Below are 17,411 nucleotides of genomic sequence, written 5' to 3' on the forward strand. Positions count from 1 at the left end.
ATATATATAGGTGTTAAGATATATATATATGAATATATATATATATCTATATATATATATATATATTCATATTTATATATATACATTTATATATATACTTAAGAATATATACATATATATGTATATATGTATATATGTATATATATATGTATATATATATATGTATATATATATATATGTATATATATATATATATGTATATATATATATGTATATATATATATATATACATATATATATATATATATATACATATATATATATATATATACATATATATATATATATATATATATATATTCTTATTAGTCTCTTGAAGTTTACTGATCTTTCATCCTTGAATATTAGCTTAAATCCTTTTTTATCCATCTCTTCATTTATCTGAAGGTATATATGCCTTTTCTCATTTTCATAATTTCTTAGAGTCATACACTTTGGTGGCATCACTTTATCTTCCTTTAAAATGTCATGTTTCATCGATGTTACCTTTGTTTTGATGAAACCATCATTATCATCAATGAGCCTTGTGGTTTCATCGATCTCCTCATTTTCATCAAAATCTTTACCTTACGTGTTCGTGTCGATGTAATGCTCCATCGATTTATCGAAACCCTGTTTTTGATAGGAATCCTTTTGTTGCTGCATTTCACAACCGGCTTATCGATCTTTAAGTTTATCGATAATGGTTCCTCATTATTCATCTTTTGCATTGGCATCAATGAAATTTTTAGGCAAAATGAAATATCAAGGATCACTCCCACTAAGACCAATGCAAGTTGAAGAACTATTTCAACAGTGGGGAATAGACTTTATAGGAGAAATATCAGAATAGTCAAGTGGAGGACACAGGTGGATTTTGGTTGCCACAGACTACTTTACCAAATGGGTGGAAGCAATACCTACTAAACAGGCTACTAGTAAAGTGGTGGTGAAATTCATACTGGAAAATATCATTACTAGATTCGGTGTTCCTACAAAAATCATCTATGATAACAGCATGGCTTCCAGGTCTGAAGAATTTAATACCTTTTGTGAAGAGTATGGCATCACAATATCTCATTCATCCCCTTACAACCCTCAAGGTAATGGGCAGGCTAAGTCAAGAAACAAAAACATCCTAAAAATCATCAAAAGGATGCTGGGATAGAATTAAAAGGTATGGGACTCAAAGCTGAATTTAGCATTATGGATGTGGAGTGACAAAAGAACAACGGATAGAAAATTTAAAATTGGTGATTTGGTTTTGATGTGGAATGCCAAGAGTCAAGATAAGGGTAAACATGGAAATTTTGAAGCTTTATGGCTTGGACCGTATGTGATTACGAATAAAGAAGGAGAAGATTCTTATTTTCTCCAAAATACTAAAAGAGAAATTCAAGAATTGCCAGTACATGGACAGTTCTTGAAAAACTTCTTTTCTTAAAAGGGGCCTTCTTCATGTACAATAGTTTAGGTTTCACTACCATTGTAAAAACCACATTTCCTTTAAATATTCTTTCCTTATACATAAACCAAAGAGTCTAGATTCTTGAAGGTATCCATAGCATACCCCCATCCCCAGTCAGAGCCACTGTTGAGCATCAAATCTGAATTAAGTAAAATATCTTGATTTGAGAAATTTAATCATTAAAGCCCCCTATTGTTAGAAGAAATCATCATTTTCATTAATACCATGATAGCCCACAATTCATCAAGCCGGTATAATAGCATCCTATAAAGATATCCGGATTCAAATAGTATCCGTGAGACCCAATGATGTCTCATCGATAAAGAAGGGCCATCGAAGAAAGGAAACGCTGATGAACTTCAGAAAGGACTCATCGAAGACAGTAATTCCATCGACAAAAGATATCGACGAAAGTAGAGATGGGTTTCATTGACGGGAAAAGGTCTTCGAGGAGATAATACCATTGGTGCAAAGGGACTCACTGAAAGAAACATTCTCATTGAAAGAATAAGGTTGATCAGACAGAAGAAAGATACATCGATAAGGATATGAGTTTCGAGGAGGCTAAAAGGCATGTTACCGATATGTGTGGTTTTACCGATGCAACTTTATCGAGGAAGATTACTAATGAGCTCATCGATGAAAGATGATAGTAGAAACTAATCATCAAAAGAAAGATGGCCTCAATGAAACAATAGATCCATTCAACGAAGGAGTGTAGTGATGTCGATAGAAAATGTGTTTCGATGGAAGGATAAAGGAAGTAAACGAAGCCCAAGGTTTCTTCGACATGAAACCCGATGGACATCAGATATATATCGATGAGAAAATAGGTTTCGAGGAGGCTAAGAGGCATGTCTCCGATATGCGTGGTTTTATCGATACAACTTTATTGGTGGAAGACGACAAGGGAGGATAAAGAAAGGCTTTGGTGAGACAATAGATCCATTCATCGACGAGGCATAGTGATATCGATGGAAGAAGTATTTCGGTGGAAAAATAAAGGTCACAGAAGCCCAAGGTTTCTTCGACATAAAAACCCAATGGATATCAGATAGGTAGTGGTGAGGAGACAACCATAGTGATCGTATACAGTATTTCGATGAATAAAGGAAATACTTGATCGAAGTGATATTCGAAACAAATGTGTTAGTTAACGTTTATATGTTGAAAAGCCACAACGCTTGGTGATAATGTATACTCTCATATAAAGGAGAGAGATTTTGTAATATGGAGGATAATAAGAAAAAAAAGTAGATTATAGCCTCAGGCTTACCACTGTACTATTTTACCGATAATGGTTCCTCATTTTGTTTTTACCGATGGCATGTTATCGATGAAAATCTCTTATGTTTTATCAACCTTTTGTCTTTCGATGAAACTGCCATTGTTGGCCAATAACTTTAGTATCTCTTCGACAGCCTTCTTTTCTCAAAAATTCCTATCGATGAAACCTTCCCCAGTTTATTCGATCTCATCATTTCAGAAGAACTATCTTCTTCGGTGAATTATTTACATGTCTTACTGATACCGTAGTTTCTTCAGCAGCCTTGCTTCATCGATGAAATCTCCTTTGGTTTCTTCGATATACTTTTTATTGATGAAAAATAATGCTTTCGATAAGTCCCTTTCGAAGTTCATCGAGGCCCAAGTCTGTTCGATAAATAATCTTATCAATGAAACATCGATAGGTTTCTTTGATACAACATGTGTACCATTTCGGTCAAACTAGACATTTCGGTGAGAGGTTAGTGTGTATATGTAATGGCTTTGGTTTGGGCGATAACTTTTAGGATTCTGATGTCGGTGGAAGTTTCAAGGGTTCTATCAAAATTCTTAAGGGCATGCTTGATTTCATTTTTTAGAAAACTTTCGTAGCTTTAATTAAAACCATGGAATTCTATTGATTTAAATTCGATGCTCAACACCACCCCTAACCATAATCCTAACCCTAACTCTAACCAATATTTAAACCCCGACCCTGATATTATACACTTAATAATTATAAAATAATATTATAGTTTCAAAATAAGAATATAATAGTATTATACTTATCATATGGCACTCTATTAATATTATATTACTAATAAAACTACAAAAATAATATTATAACTAAACATAATTTAAAATAATAATATAATACATTTCAAATATTTCAAATTATCTCACTTAAAGCTTTCCCATGACACTCAATTAGGGCCTGGAAGGCTCTCGAACCATATTCTTTAAGATGGTAGCTCCCCGCGATCTCTTTGTAGGAATATTTATGGAATTTGCCTTGTTAATATTTATTGATTTTATGCTCTTCGATGGATAATCACTCTCGCATTATGTTCGGGAGATTTTTTGAGACTAATATTTTGAGTTGTGTATCCTAACAGGGTGACCATCCAAGCAGGTATGATATATTTTATAAGTTGACCTATTCGGTTTTCCTTTTCCTAACATTCTGGTGAGAGATTTTCTCAAGATTTTGTGCAGCATGAGGAGCAGAGCATGCTTAACCTTGTGTTTCAGGAATAGCAAGAACTGTCGCCCATAAATGGCAGCATCACCCCAAGAGATGGGCAATCTGCTACTCAACTTTACACAGAGGATTTCTACATACAATCTTCATTATTTTGGACAAGTTCACTTTGTGATCTTGTATCTCCATTTTGTATCGCAACCTTAATTTTTTCTAATCCTTGAGGGATCTGGGCTTGACTGGAGGTTTTCTTCCCTCCATTCTTTCCTACCGGTGCCCACACCGAATGGAGGTGTAAATGTAAATCTATCTATTTTTTAAATTAATAAAATTCTTTGGCCTTGGCCTTTTATCGATCAAAAAAAAAAATACTAAAATTCAAAAAAATGTTTTTTTCTAAATACCTCTTTGTTGAGTCATCAACCTACCCTTCTTCATAACTATGTCTCCATTATCAAATTGAATGGATTAAGTGGGGAATGATTCTCTTAAGCATAACTCCTAGCTTCTTTACATTTATGGGCACCAAATCATACATTTCTTCTACCAAGCTTATGAATCCACTATTATAGAACATTGTTGCATTGTCATCAAGCTAAAAGAGAAACCCTTTTCTCCTTCTCTACAAATGCATGTTTTCAAACTTGACCAACACAAGAAAATCATAGATAATCACTCTACAAGAGAATCCCAAATAAAATCTTACCTTCACTAGCTCAAAGTTAGGGATGGAGCTTCTAGGGAGATTTATTATCTATAAGTCCTTATCATACCTCTTAAGTGATCAAGCACATTAAAGAAGGATCTCAACTCTTAGAAAAGTTTTTAATATTACTCAAGCCACAAGTTTTCAAAGCCCAAGACACATCTCTAGAGTGATCAAATCATCTTCAACAATGCATTTAAGAAATCCTTGTTTTCCCCACCAATAGATCTTTGTATGAGCAACTTTTAACTCAAGGGGACCTTCATAAGGTTGTTTTCTCAAATACCAAGATACAATATATTTTCTTGTGAATGTTACAAAGACCTTTGGAACATCTATAATCATCTCTATAAATTTTATCTAGAGGCTTATAATTAAAATATTTAGAAACTAACATTAAATAAGGAAATATTTAAGTTAGTACTGTTAAGTCACAAATTTGCGCCCTACTAAACTATAAGTTTATCAATCTGACCTAACATGGGATTCACTTCTGCATGTGGGCAATGCATAACCTGAAATGAAACCTCCCGTTCCTAGGCTGGTTCCTATTGGATAATCACCTGATACTCTCTAATACTGAACTAACTTTACAGAGTAAAGGATAAGAACTGAAGAAAAGGAACTTAAAATTGAACTAAACTTAACTAGAACCTGGTGATACACCAAAAAGTGAGAGATAAATGATAAAAACCAATCTCAATCTACAATATTCTACTTTAATTGATAAACACTTCTTTCCTGTATAAGTTTGCATAAGTGTTTCATAATAAGGTCCTGAGATGAACCAATGATGAAGAGTAATTTTTCACTCAAAAGTTCTGAATTCTTAAACACATACTATGACCTGCAAACATACACACGTTCCTATATCAAGGTACTATCTGAGACAAGTAAACAAGGAGCAATATAACTCACAAATTTAATTTCATCAATCATGCTTGTACACAAAATATGGAAAGAAAACAAGGCTTGATTCCATAGAATACTGCTCCAAAAGATGTTGTCACATATAAAATATCTCTAAATCTGAGTTACAGAATCCATGCAAAAGAAATGCTAAGGACAAGAAGCTGTCTCCGAAAACACTGCTCTTGCATAAATCTGAACTCCCCTGAAATCAAGTGTCCCAAGACACTAAGTACAAAACCTGTCCAACTGATTGAGTCGGATGCAAGAAAAGGGCCTCAAAAAGAGGAGTCTAGAAGACACCAAAAAGGGCTACAAACATGGAAAAGTATTCTTCAATCAATAACCAACCCAACAGATCACTAAAAAGGGCCTCAAAAAGCTCAACCAAGTAATAAAAACTCCCTAAAATGATGAAAAAGTCCAAACTCGACCCTTTGCCTAAAAGTGCTCCAACCTCCCTAAATTCACTCCATTTGATTTCAAACAACCTCATGTTCCTATTAAAATGTTCTTATCTCCAAAATTACCTCAACTCCTTTTGAACATTTCCCAAGTAGTCATGAATACTCCTATATGCTCTCCTTATGTCTCCAAACCGAAAAGGCTTCTTCAATGGTAGCCTTATCTCTCCAAAATTAACTCATCCTTCAAAAATTAAGTCAAAAGACTTAGTCTCCTTTTAGCACATGGATACACCTTTTTCACTTTTAATAATAATAATACTTAATTACAATTTATAGTGATATTGTAATTAAATACTTTTTACAAAATGATACAAGCTTAGACAAAGAAAGAAAACAAAATATAAAATTAAAACATACTTGATAATATCAATGCTTAATGAAATATTTAAACATTGATATTATCAAATATATTTTATTATTGTTTCTTTTGTCCACAAAGCCCAATGGACTTGAAGAAAATAAATAAATATTACAAAGGGCTTTGTCATAACCATAAAAGCTTATACTCTTTCGCATTAACTTAGCCTTTCATTTTGCAAAATGAAGAAAACAACTGGAGAAGCTTTTCGAGGGTTTGAGACCTCAAGATGCTGCCATTGCTGTTTGGATTTCTGTCACTTTGTGAAGTCTTTTGATGAAGTTCTTTTGTGCTGCTACCGCCATTATGAGTTATTTCTGTAGCCACCATTATGAAGGTTTTCGAATGAAGAATATGCGTTCGCTACTGGTGCTGCCACCCAAGATAGATTTGATTGCAGTCTTCGAACAATCCAAGTCACCACTATGCATTAAGAGTTAGACTTTTTCCCGAAGGCATGCTGAAGTTTTCTGAATCTTCTCTTAAATACAAATCCCATTTTCTACAGGTATGAAGCCTTTGTGAAATTTTAATAAACACTTGCTCTCTTGAGTGAAACGGCTTCTTCTTGCTTTATTTTCTGTTAATATGCCATTGTTGGAAGTACGAAGAGGGTTTTTTACTGCGATACATCTGCAAATATTCCTTGACATTTCAAATCTGTGTTAGATTTTATGTTGGAAACTTCAAAATTTTCCCAAACCTGATGTTTCCTTTTGATATAGTTTTGTTTTAATGATATTGACAAAAGAAACAACTAGCCGCAATTTTTGGTGGACAAAACTTATGTTTGAACATGTGTTTCTTATGTCTCCTGACTGTGCATTTTGATCTTATGTAGAAATCAAGTTCGAGCACGGGCTCATGACACTCATTTCATTACCAGTTGATTCTGATTTCATTGAAGTTTGTTGTTTGTTCCTGTTCATAAAATATTTCAGATGCTCTGTTTCTATACCAACCTATTGCATTGAATCATTTATCTTCACTATGTAGCATTGATTTTTCAATACTGTAAGGTTTCACATTAGAATAATATGTCCCTTAAAATAGTTTATCCATTAATGCTTTCTTTTTATACATATCATGAATAGTAAAGTAAAAGGTTTCATATTTAAAACAAATATGTCCCTTTGATACTTCAGTTGGTTTCTTCATCATTCCATTTTGATATTCTAAGATTAGTTACTCTAAAGGGTATGTCAGGCTCATACCCGAAGGGAGCCTCGGTCAGAGGCACATGCCAATTAGAGTAACTAATTATCTGCACATGAAACAAACACATTAGCATAAACATTTCTTTCTCCTGAAGCAGTGATTTGTATCTTTATCCTTCCTGCTCTTTCGAAACAGAAATAAGATAGGATATGATAAATGGTACATTGTAGGATAATCTTTCATTGCTTAGATCTGTTGGATCTGACACCTCTTCTCTTTTGTGCAGGAAAGCAGGGTTTGTTCAGAATTTGAAGATCGAGAAAACAGTCATAAGGTCAACGGGACAGCCAATAACCAGTCAAAGCAACCCAAGGCAATGACTGGTTATCCTTACACTCACTATTTGATTCTATCCTTTTCTGTTTTGGATATGTAGGAAAGATAGAAATGCTAAGCTCACGACTTGTGTGAGGTTTTAAGGAATTCAGTGCATGTATAAATATGCTTCAAATGCATGAACTCAATTTGTAATCTATCATTGTTCAATACAAATGAAAATACTTTTTAAAACACTGCAATGTACCTTCTGTAAATGCAATCATTTGATAAAAATGCATCCTTTGGCCAAAATTACATGGGTAATGAAATTTTAGGTAACATTTTGGTGACCTCTAGTGTATGTATGCCTTCTATACAGGAACCAGTAGCCTTAGAAATCCATTGGGTAGTGAGTCTTTTAGGAACAACTCTGGACTAAGGTAAATAGCTGAGATAAAATAGCGTAAGATAGAATTCTGAGTGTAGATTTATGGCTCTGGATAGCTTGGCTCCCCTATCCTGGGGGATAGGTGTATACTCAGAATGTTGTAGTGGATTGTTTTGTTTGAGCTATCTATCAGATTTGGATATTTACAATAGCAACTCGTGTTCAAAACACTTATTGAAAATAGGGAAACTAAATAGTTAGCTAGACATTAGAGATACTAATAATAGGCAAAGTAGTATGAAGTAAGAGGGCTGGGTAATGAGGTTTTTCATTATGTATGTATGTTGAGTACACTCCAGCATATATAATGCAGAATTTGATTACACAACCCTCTTAGTTTGTATGAATGTACTACTATTAGTATCCCTACTGCCTAGTTAACTGCTAACTGTGCAACAACACTTAGGAGTACCAAAAACTGAAAGTAAATAGTGCAGTAGCACTTTATTCAACCACTAATCTATTACTCATAAAATAGGATAGACCTCAAAACAAGGTTTGAGGTGAATACCATTTACTGGTAATTGCAGATTTTCCCCTTCCAGCGTGGCCAGCTGAAAAGCATTGTGTTCCTTGCATTCTGTGATGACAAACGGACCTCCCCAAAATGAATCAAACTTGGTGTGTTTGCCTGGTCTGCTCTTGAGTTCATCCCACTTGAGTACAATATCTCCCACATTGAATTCCCTGGCTCTAGCTTTCCTATCAAAGCTCTTCTTCACCTGCAATTGTTGAAACTCCATTGTTTGTCCCGCCTTTCTCCTACTTTCCTCCAATTCTATTAACTGTGCATAACGCACTTGCATAGGATCTTCTTCATCAAATAGCACCATTTGAGTGGCCATATCTAGTGCTAGCAATTCTGTTTCTATTGATAACCTTGCTTCCTTCCCATATACCAACCGATAAGGTGAATTGCCAATAATTTGCTTTGGTGTGATTCTGTCCACCCACAAGGCTGCCTTCAGCTTTGAATGCCAATCATGCTGATTTTCTTGCAAAGTCCGCTTGATGATTCTGATTAAGTTCTTATTCATGGACTCTACCAATCCGTTGTCTTGAGGATAATAATTTGAGCTAGTATTGAGATATATGTTGTGTTTGATAGCCCAATCAGTCACCCTTAAGCCTACAAAAGCGAGTGCATTGTCTAACACTATGGAGTTAGGAACTCCAAACCTGTTCAGAATATCATCATAAAAATTCAAAACAGTCATCTCATTAGCATCCTTCAGTGCTGCAGCCTCAGTCCATCTAGTAAAATAATCGGTTGCAGTGATTATCCACCAGTGGCCTGTACTTGATGGTGGGTTAATAGGACCAATGAAATCAACACCCCATCTGTCAAAAGGTTGTTCTTCTTTTATGGGATGTAAAGGTAATGCTAGCAACCATTCTTTCCCTGCAAACATAACACATTTAACACACTTCCTTACATATGCATGACAGTCCTTGAAAACATTTGGCCAATAGTAACCAGCCCTTAGAATTTTATATGCAGTAGTCCTTGGAGAGAAATGACCTCCTGAATGGCCATCATGGAATTCATGCAAGATTTTTGTAATCTGATTTGAATCAATACATCAAAGGAGGACACCATTGTGATCTTTCCTGTACAATATATCATTAATCAAGACAAAAGGAACTGATTGTAACCGATAGTACCTTCTTTTTGCCTTATCTAGGTTTGCTAGACACTCACTAGTTTTTAGAAAGTGAATCATATCCTGCAACCAGCTTGATGTACTATCATCATCAGCTATTAAATCAATCACCAGAGCTATTTCTACTCCTTCTTCCTTTCTTGAAATTTCATTTGTAGTAATCTGTTCACACAGGCCTCTACCTCTAACCAATTTGGTGACCTGAATGTCTATGTTGTATTCCATGACCCGTGTTATCCAACCAGCTCTTTTCTCACTGAGATCCTTACTGAGGAGAAACTCTTTTACACTTGGATGAGAAACCTTCAGGTGTATCTTGCTATGAGACAGCAAGTGCCGAAACTTTTTAAGGCTCTTTACAACAGCAAGGACATGCTTTTCAACAAAGCTATACCTCTGCTCATAATCTTCCAATCCTTTGCTAAAAAATGCAATAGGCTGTTCCAATCCTTCTGTGTTTTTCTGGACCAGCATTGCAGAAATAGCCTCATAACCACCATACGCATACAAAATGAAATCTTTGCTAAAGTCTGGATTTATTAGAGCAGGAGCTGTCGCGAGTGACTCCTTGATAGTTTGAAAATTAAGCTTTGCTTCTTTTGTCCAGTGGAAAACAACATTCTTCTTCAGCATGGTTGTAAGTGGTTTCAATAAATCTGCAATATTAGGCAAGAAACGCCTAACGAAATTAATCCTCCCAATGAAAGATTGCAATCCCTTCTTGTGATGTGGCAGGGGTATCTCCAAGATTGCTGCTATTCTTTCCGGATCCACTGTGACACCTTGCTTAGAAACAACATAACCCGACAACTTTCCTTCATGAACAACAAACATGCATTTCTTAGGGTTAAGTGAAACACCAAACTCCTTGCAGCGCTCAAAAATCTGCCTTAAGTGCCCAAGATGATCTGCTGCCTTCTTAGAATAAACTGTGATATCATCAAGATAAACCAAAACAAACTGGTACATCAGATTACTAAATGCCATATCCATGGCTTTCTAGAATGTGCCCCTGCATTGGATAAACCAAAGGGCATTCTTTTGTAGGCCATGGTACCCCATTTAGTGATAAAAGTTGTTTTATAAAAGTCTTCATTTCTGACCAGTATTTGGTTATATCCTGAATAACCATCTAGCAGTGAGAATCTTTCCGAACCAGCCACATACTGCAATATTTGTTCCATTGAAGGAAGGGGGTGCCTATCCTTCAAGGATGCTCTATTCAGATCTCTGAAATCAACACATAATCTAAGCTCTCCATTCTTTTTCCTAACAGGTATAAGATTGGACACCCAGCTGGTGTGTTTGATGGGAAAGATAATGCCACTTTCAATCAACCTAAAAACTTCCTTTTGCATTAATGGTTCTATCTTTGGGTTGATAGGACACTGCCTTTGTCTCACTGGCTTAGCATTTGGTTCTAACTCGATGGTATGTTGTGCTAACTCAGGATTGAAACTTTCAAATCAACATATTCCCATGCAAAAATGTCTGCAAACTCTTGAAAAAGCCGAACATATGACTCCTTTTCAGCAGGGGTATTCACTTTACCTACCTTTAAGCTTTTCCTGGGTGCAACCTCCAACTCTTCATAATGTTCTTGCGGGACCAGCAAACTGGTCTTATTCTTTTTAGCTTGATCATCTGAATTAAAAATTGACTCCAAGGTAACAAGACCCTTGGGCAATTTATTTGACTTCAGTTGAATGACTTGATCTTGATATTGTTGTTGAATTCTATTCTAATTTGAGGCAGCGAACACATCTTCCTCCAATAGGAATTGTAAAATTTGTTCATCTGATTCAAACACTTGCCAATTAACATTATTATCTGGAATTGAGGGCCGGATAATAATCTTGATATGCTGCTGATCACAGACCCTTTTTATACTATTTGGTATATCATATTGGGCTCCAACTGCAGCTAACCAATCAGCATGCTGATTTCTACTTCTTGGAACAGCTACAATGTTAAATGCATCAAAATCTTCAATGGAATCCCAAACCCTGAGCTTGTATGCTTTTAAATTATCATTTTTTACTGCATTCAAACCTCTAACTTGATTAACAATTAGCTCACTATCACCATGCACCTTCAGGTTTTTTATTCCACGCTTTCTCGCCCACTCTAAACCTTGAATCAGCCCCTCATACTCTGTTGTATTATTGGTACAGGCAAAACCCAACTTGAAAGCTGCATAATATTTCTCACCCTTAGGTGAAACAAGCATAACCCCACCTCCTGAACAATTCCTGCTTCATGACCCGTCAAAGAACATCTCCTAAACATCATTCCGAGATTCAATATCAGCTTCCTGTCCTTTAACCAGATTAGGCATAATTAAACCAGCTTCTTGAAACATATAGTTTCCCAAACCAGCATCCACAAGGAGACTAGTTTCATTCTCCAAAACATTCTTTGTTGCCCATTCATCTAACTGGACATCCGGTATTTCACTGACCTGAGTTACAGGCTCATGAACAGTTGTATACTCATCATGCTCAAAAACCATACAATTAGCATTAATGATGTTAGGCGTATAAGGCTCTATATGGTTCTTTGACAACAATTCGGATTGGATAGTAACTTTGGTTCTATATCTAGTTCGGAACAGCATGTGTGACCAGTTAGATGATAAATATCCTCCTATTTTGGCAGTAAACTCTCTTGATAAACATAGGGCAAAATATGGGGGCAAATCTATGACATAAATATCTTGAGATATAGAGAAATTAGGACAAGCATGTAAGGTTAAACTAGCATCTTTGATAAAACCTATAGTCCTAACAGCCGAACCATCAAGCTGTACTACGCCTTTCTCTAATAAATCATATTTCAGACCAAGTTGGTCAGCTATCTTCTTAGGCATAACAGAGCATGTAGCTCCACTATCCACCATGCAGTTGTGTACCAAATTATCACCAATAATAAGAGAAACGTAAAACGGAGGTGATTTCACGTTCTTACCTTGGATTGAAGTTGCTTCTTTATTGTTGTTCCCCTTTTCATCGTTCTGGATAGTAGCATTAGTCAACACAGCCTCCTTACCAGCATCAGCAAATGTCACCTTAGGAGGAATTTCTTCATTCAACGCCTTCTTCAAACTATTAACTTGTCCAGGAATAGCCAAAGAATCCCACATGCTCATGGTAACATTCATCTTTTTCATGATGTCCACAATGCTGTAAGGTACAGCTGAATGTACTTTCTGTTGTGTCTTGACAACAAATGTATCTGCATCCTTTTGAAACTGCTCCTTAGCTACCGCAATAGGTACTTTCTTCAGAATACTTGGTATTTGCGTGGATTTGGATGACGATTCTTCAGTTGCAGGTCCTTTACCTCTCTCTGATGTTTGGCCCATATCAAGAGCTCTTTTCTTAGCTCGAGTATTGGCTGCAATCGGTGAGTCGCCATTCATGCCATTGAATTCTTCACCTTGCCAGTTAAGAAAATTAGTTTCCATAGTATGCATATCCTGCTATTGTTCAGGCGCAGTAGGAGGTATATCCGGTTGTGAGCTTGCAGCATTTTGTACCATGAGAGCTTGATTTATCATGCCATTAGAGCATGTAGACTAATTATGAGCTTGGTTGCAGGGATAACACCAATCTACCTCTGATATTAAATTGTTTTGAGCAGGTACAATGTCTCTGACTGCATTTGCGGCATTCAAAGGTGCTGGATTGTAAGGCTGATAAGACCTCTGATTAATATTTTGCCTCGCACCTTGGTAATTATTCTGATAAGGCTATCTATTTTGTTGGTACTGCTAATTGTAGCCTTGACTTTGAGTCTGCTGACTATAACCTTGATTTGGTTGCTAAAAAGTTGGCCTTGGAGCTTGGTAATGCTTCTTAATACTTGTCAACTCATTTCCCAAAGTCTGCAAAATATTTTCTATCTTCTGCTGGCTACTCCTTATCTCATGTATTTCATTTGACGTGCCTGCTATCGTTGTCTCTTGAGGAACATCAATAGGCATTGCTGGTATAACAGGCAAAGAGGCAAGAGGTGGTATATTAATTGGCATGTTAGGTTGAATGGCCGGAAAATAAGGCATTGGAGGCCTAGGTGCTATCTTGCCAGCCTGTATAAGGCTATTCTCTGCTCTAACAGCAATGCCAAAAGCTTGGGGCAGCGAAGTACCACCCATCGATTGAATCATTACTAAGATATCACTATTCAAACTTTTCAGAAAATACAAAAATGCATGTTCTGCACTTGGTCTTACCACTGCTGGTATTCGTTTCCATGTCTTTTGAAAACGAGAGTTGAAATCTGTCATCTGCTCCTGAGGAGCATGCTTGATAGTTGTGAGCTGCTCCACCAGGGATAAGTGATCAGACTTGTCCTCGAAATACTTGGTTAACAAATCCCCAAGCTCATCCCATGAGTTAACTGACCCCACAGCCAGAGTTCTGAACCATTCTAAAGCTTTTCCCTTCAAGGATGTTGCTAACAGTTTTACAGCAACATCTTCTTCTGTAACATGGTGCACATTACATAAAATTGCCACATCACGGATGTGGTCTATTGCCAGTGTTTGGCCTTCTCCAGTGAAATCTGGTAAGCCTTTTAGTGCCGCCAAAGGCACGTCATGATGTTGGGCAAAATTTAATGGGCTTCCTTGATTCAAAGGCATGAAAGCAAAGGCTCTTGGTAAGGCCATAGCACCAAGTTGAACTGATGTACTTGCTGCAGCTGAGCTTCCTCCTATAAAAAATGAAAAATTAAAAGGAAGAGGAGCAGCAACTCTACAAGTGGGTGAGGCTGAATGCCTATCTCTTTGATTTCTGTTTGTAGCTTTACCTTTTCTTTGATAAACTCTTGTAGGAGGTGATGACTTGCCTCTTTTTGTATATGCAGTTCTTTTCGTTGATCTTCCTTGTCTTTTTGGCGAAGAAAGCTGCAAATATTCAAAGTTTGTGGAACTTCTAGTTTCAATTCTTCTCATAAGGCAAAATAGTTATACTCACACTTGATCTTTTTACCAGGGAGTCACCAGATACACTTGAAAATAACCTCTTACGGGTCTATATTATGCTAACAGCATATCAAAATCAGCATAAAATATTCAAATGGACTTCTTTTAAGGTCCCACCGGGCGTGCCAAAATTGTTAAGTCACAAATTTGCGCCCTACTAAACTATAAGTTTATCAATCTGACCTAACATGGGATTCACTTCTGCATGTGGGCAATGCATAACCTGAAATGAAACCTCCCGTTCCTAGGCCGGTTCCTATTGGATAATCACCTAATACTCTCTAATACTGAACTAACTTTGCAGAGTAAAGGATAAGAACTAAAGAAAAGGAACTTAAAACTGAACTAAACTTAACTAGAACCTGGTGATACACCAAAATGTGAGAGATAAATGATAAAAACCGATCTCAGTCTACAATATTCTACTTTAATTGATAAACACTTCTTTCCTGTATAAGTTTGCATAAGTGTTTCATAATAAGGTCTTGAGATGAACCAATGATGAAGAATAATTTTTCACTCAAAAGTTCTGAATTCTTAAACACATACTATGACCTGCAAACATACACACGTTCCTATATCAAGGTACTATCTGAGACAAGTAAACAAGGAGCAATATAACTCACAAATTTAATTTCATCAATCATGCTTGTACACAAAATATAGAAAGAAAACAAGGCTTGATTCCATAGAATACTACTCCAAAAGATGCTGTCACATATAAAATATCTCTAAATCTGAGTTACAGAATCCATGCAAAAGAAATGCTAAGGACAAGAAGCTGTCTCCGAAAACACTGCTCTTGCATAAATCCGAACTCCCCTGAAATCAAGTGTCCCAAGACACTAAGTACAAAACCTGTCCAACTGATTGGGTCGGATGCAAGAAAAGGGCCTCAAAAAGAGGAGTCTAGAAGACACCAAAAAGGGTTACAAACATGGAAAAGTCTTCTTCAATCAATAACCAACCCAACAGATCACTAGAAACGGCCTCAAAAAGCTCAACCAAGTAATAAAAACTCCCTAAAATGATGAAAAAGTCCAAACTCGACCCTTTGCCTAAAAGTGCTCCAACCTCCCTAAATTCACTCCATTTGATTTCAAACAACCTCATGTTCCTATTAAAATGTTCTTATCTCCAAAATTACCTCAACTCCTTTTGAACATTTCCCAAGTAGTCATGAATACTCCTATATGCTCTCCTTATGTCTCCAAACCGAAAAGGCTTCTTCAATGGTAGCCTTATCTCTCCAAAATTAACTCATCCTTCAAAAATTAAGTCAAAAGACTTAGTCTCCTTTTAGCGCATGGATACACCTTTTTCACTTTTAATAATAATAATACTTAATTACAATTTATAGTGATATTGTAATTAAATACTTTTTACAAAATGATACAAGCTTAGACAAAGAAAGAAAACAAAATATAAAATTAAAACATACTTGATAATATCAATGCTTAATGAAACATTTAAACATTGATATTATCAAATATATTTTATTATTGTTTCTTTTGTCCACAAAGCCCAACGGACTTGAAGAAAATAAATAAATATTACAAAGGGCTTTGTCATAACCATAAAAGCTTATACTCTTTCGCATTAACTTAGCCTTTCATTTTGCAAAATGAAGAAAACAACTGGAGAAGCTTTTCGAGGGTTTGAGATCCCAAGATGCCGCCATTGCTGTCTGGATTTCTGTCGCTTTGTGAAGTCTTTTGATGAAGTTCTTTTGTGCTGCTACCACCATTATGAGTTATTTCTGTAGCCGCCATTATGAAGGTTTTCGAATGAAGAATATGCGTTCGCTATTGGTGTTGCCGCCCAAGATAGATTTGATTGCAGTCTTTGAACAATCCAGGTCGCCACTGTGCATTAAGAGTTAGACTTTTTCCCGAAGGCATGCTGAAGTTTTCTGAATCTTCTCTTAAATACAAATCCCATTTTCTACAGGTATGAAGCCTTTGTGAAATTTTAATAAACACTTGCTCTCTTGAGTGAAACGGCTTCTTCTTGCTTTACTTTCTATTAATATGCCATTGCTAGAAGTACGAAGAGGGTTTTTTACTGCGATACATCTGCAAATATTCCTTGACATTTCAAATCTGTGTTAGATTTTATGTTGGAAACTTCAAAATTTTCCCAAACCTGATGTTTCCTTTCGATATAGTTTTGTTTTAATGATATTGACAAAAGAAACAACTAGCCGCAATTTTTGGTGGACAAAACTTATGTTTGAACATGCGTTCCTTATGTCTCCTGACTGTGCATTTTGATCTTATGTAGAAATGAAGTTCGAGCACGGGCTCGTGACACTCATTTCATTACCAGTTGATTCTGATTTCATTGAAGTTTGCTGTTTGTTCCTATTCATAAAATATTTCAGATGCTCTGTTTCTATACCAACCTGTTGCATTGAATCATTTATCTTCACTATGTAGCATTGATTTTTCAATACTGTAAGGTTTCACATTAGAATAATATG

The 17,411-nt window shown here is 35.9% G+C and overlaps 1 protein-coding gene across 1 annotated transcript; it reads right to left on the reverse strand.

The window, feature by feature from the left end:
• Positions 1–11,683: 11,683 nt before the first annotated feature.
• On the reverse strand, positions 11,684–12,172 carry LOC131037573 (uncharacterized). Its single transcript, XM_057969768.2, has one exon. It carries the CDS (start codon positions 12,170–12,172, stop codon positions 11,684–11,686), a length of 489 nt encoding a protein of 162 aa, XP_057825751.1.
• Positions 12,173–17,411: the final 5,239 nt, after the last annotated feature.

Source organism: Cryptomeria japonica, chromosome 6 (assembly GCF_030272615.1).
Source record: "Cryptomeria japonica chromosome 6, Sugi_1.0, whole genome shotgun sequence".
NCBI lineage: Eukaryota > Viridiplantae > Streptophyta > Pinopsida > Cupressales > Cupressaceae > Cryptomeria > Cryptomeria japonica.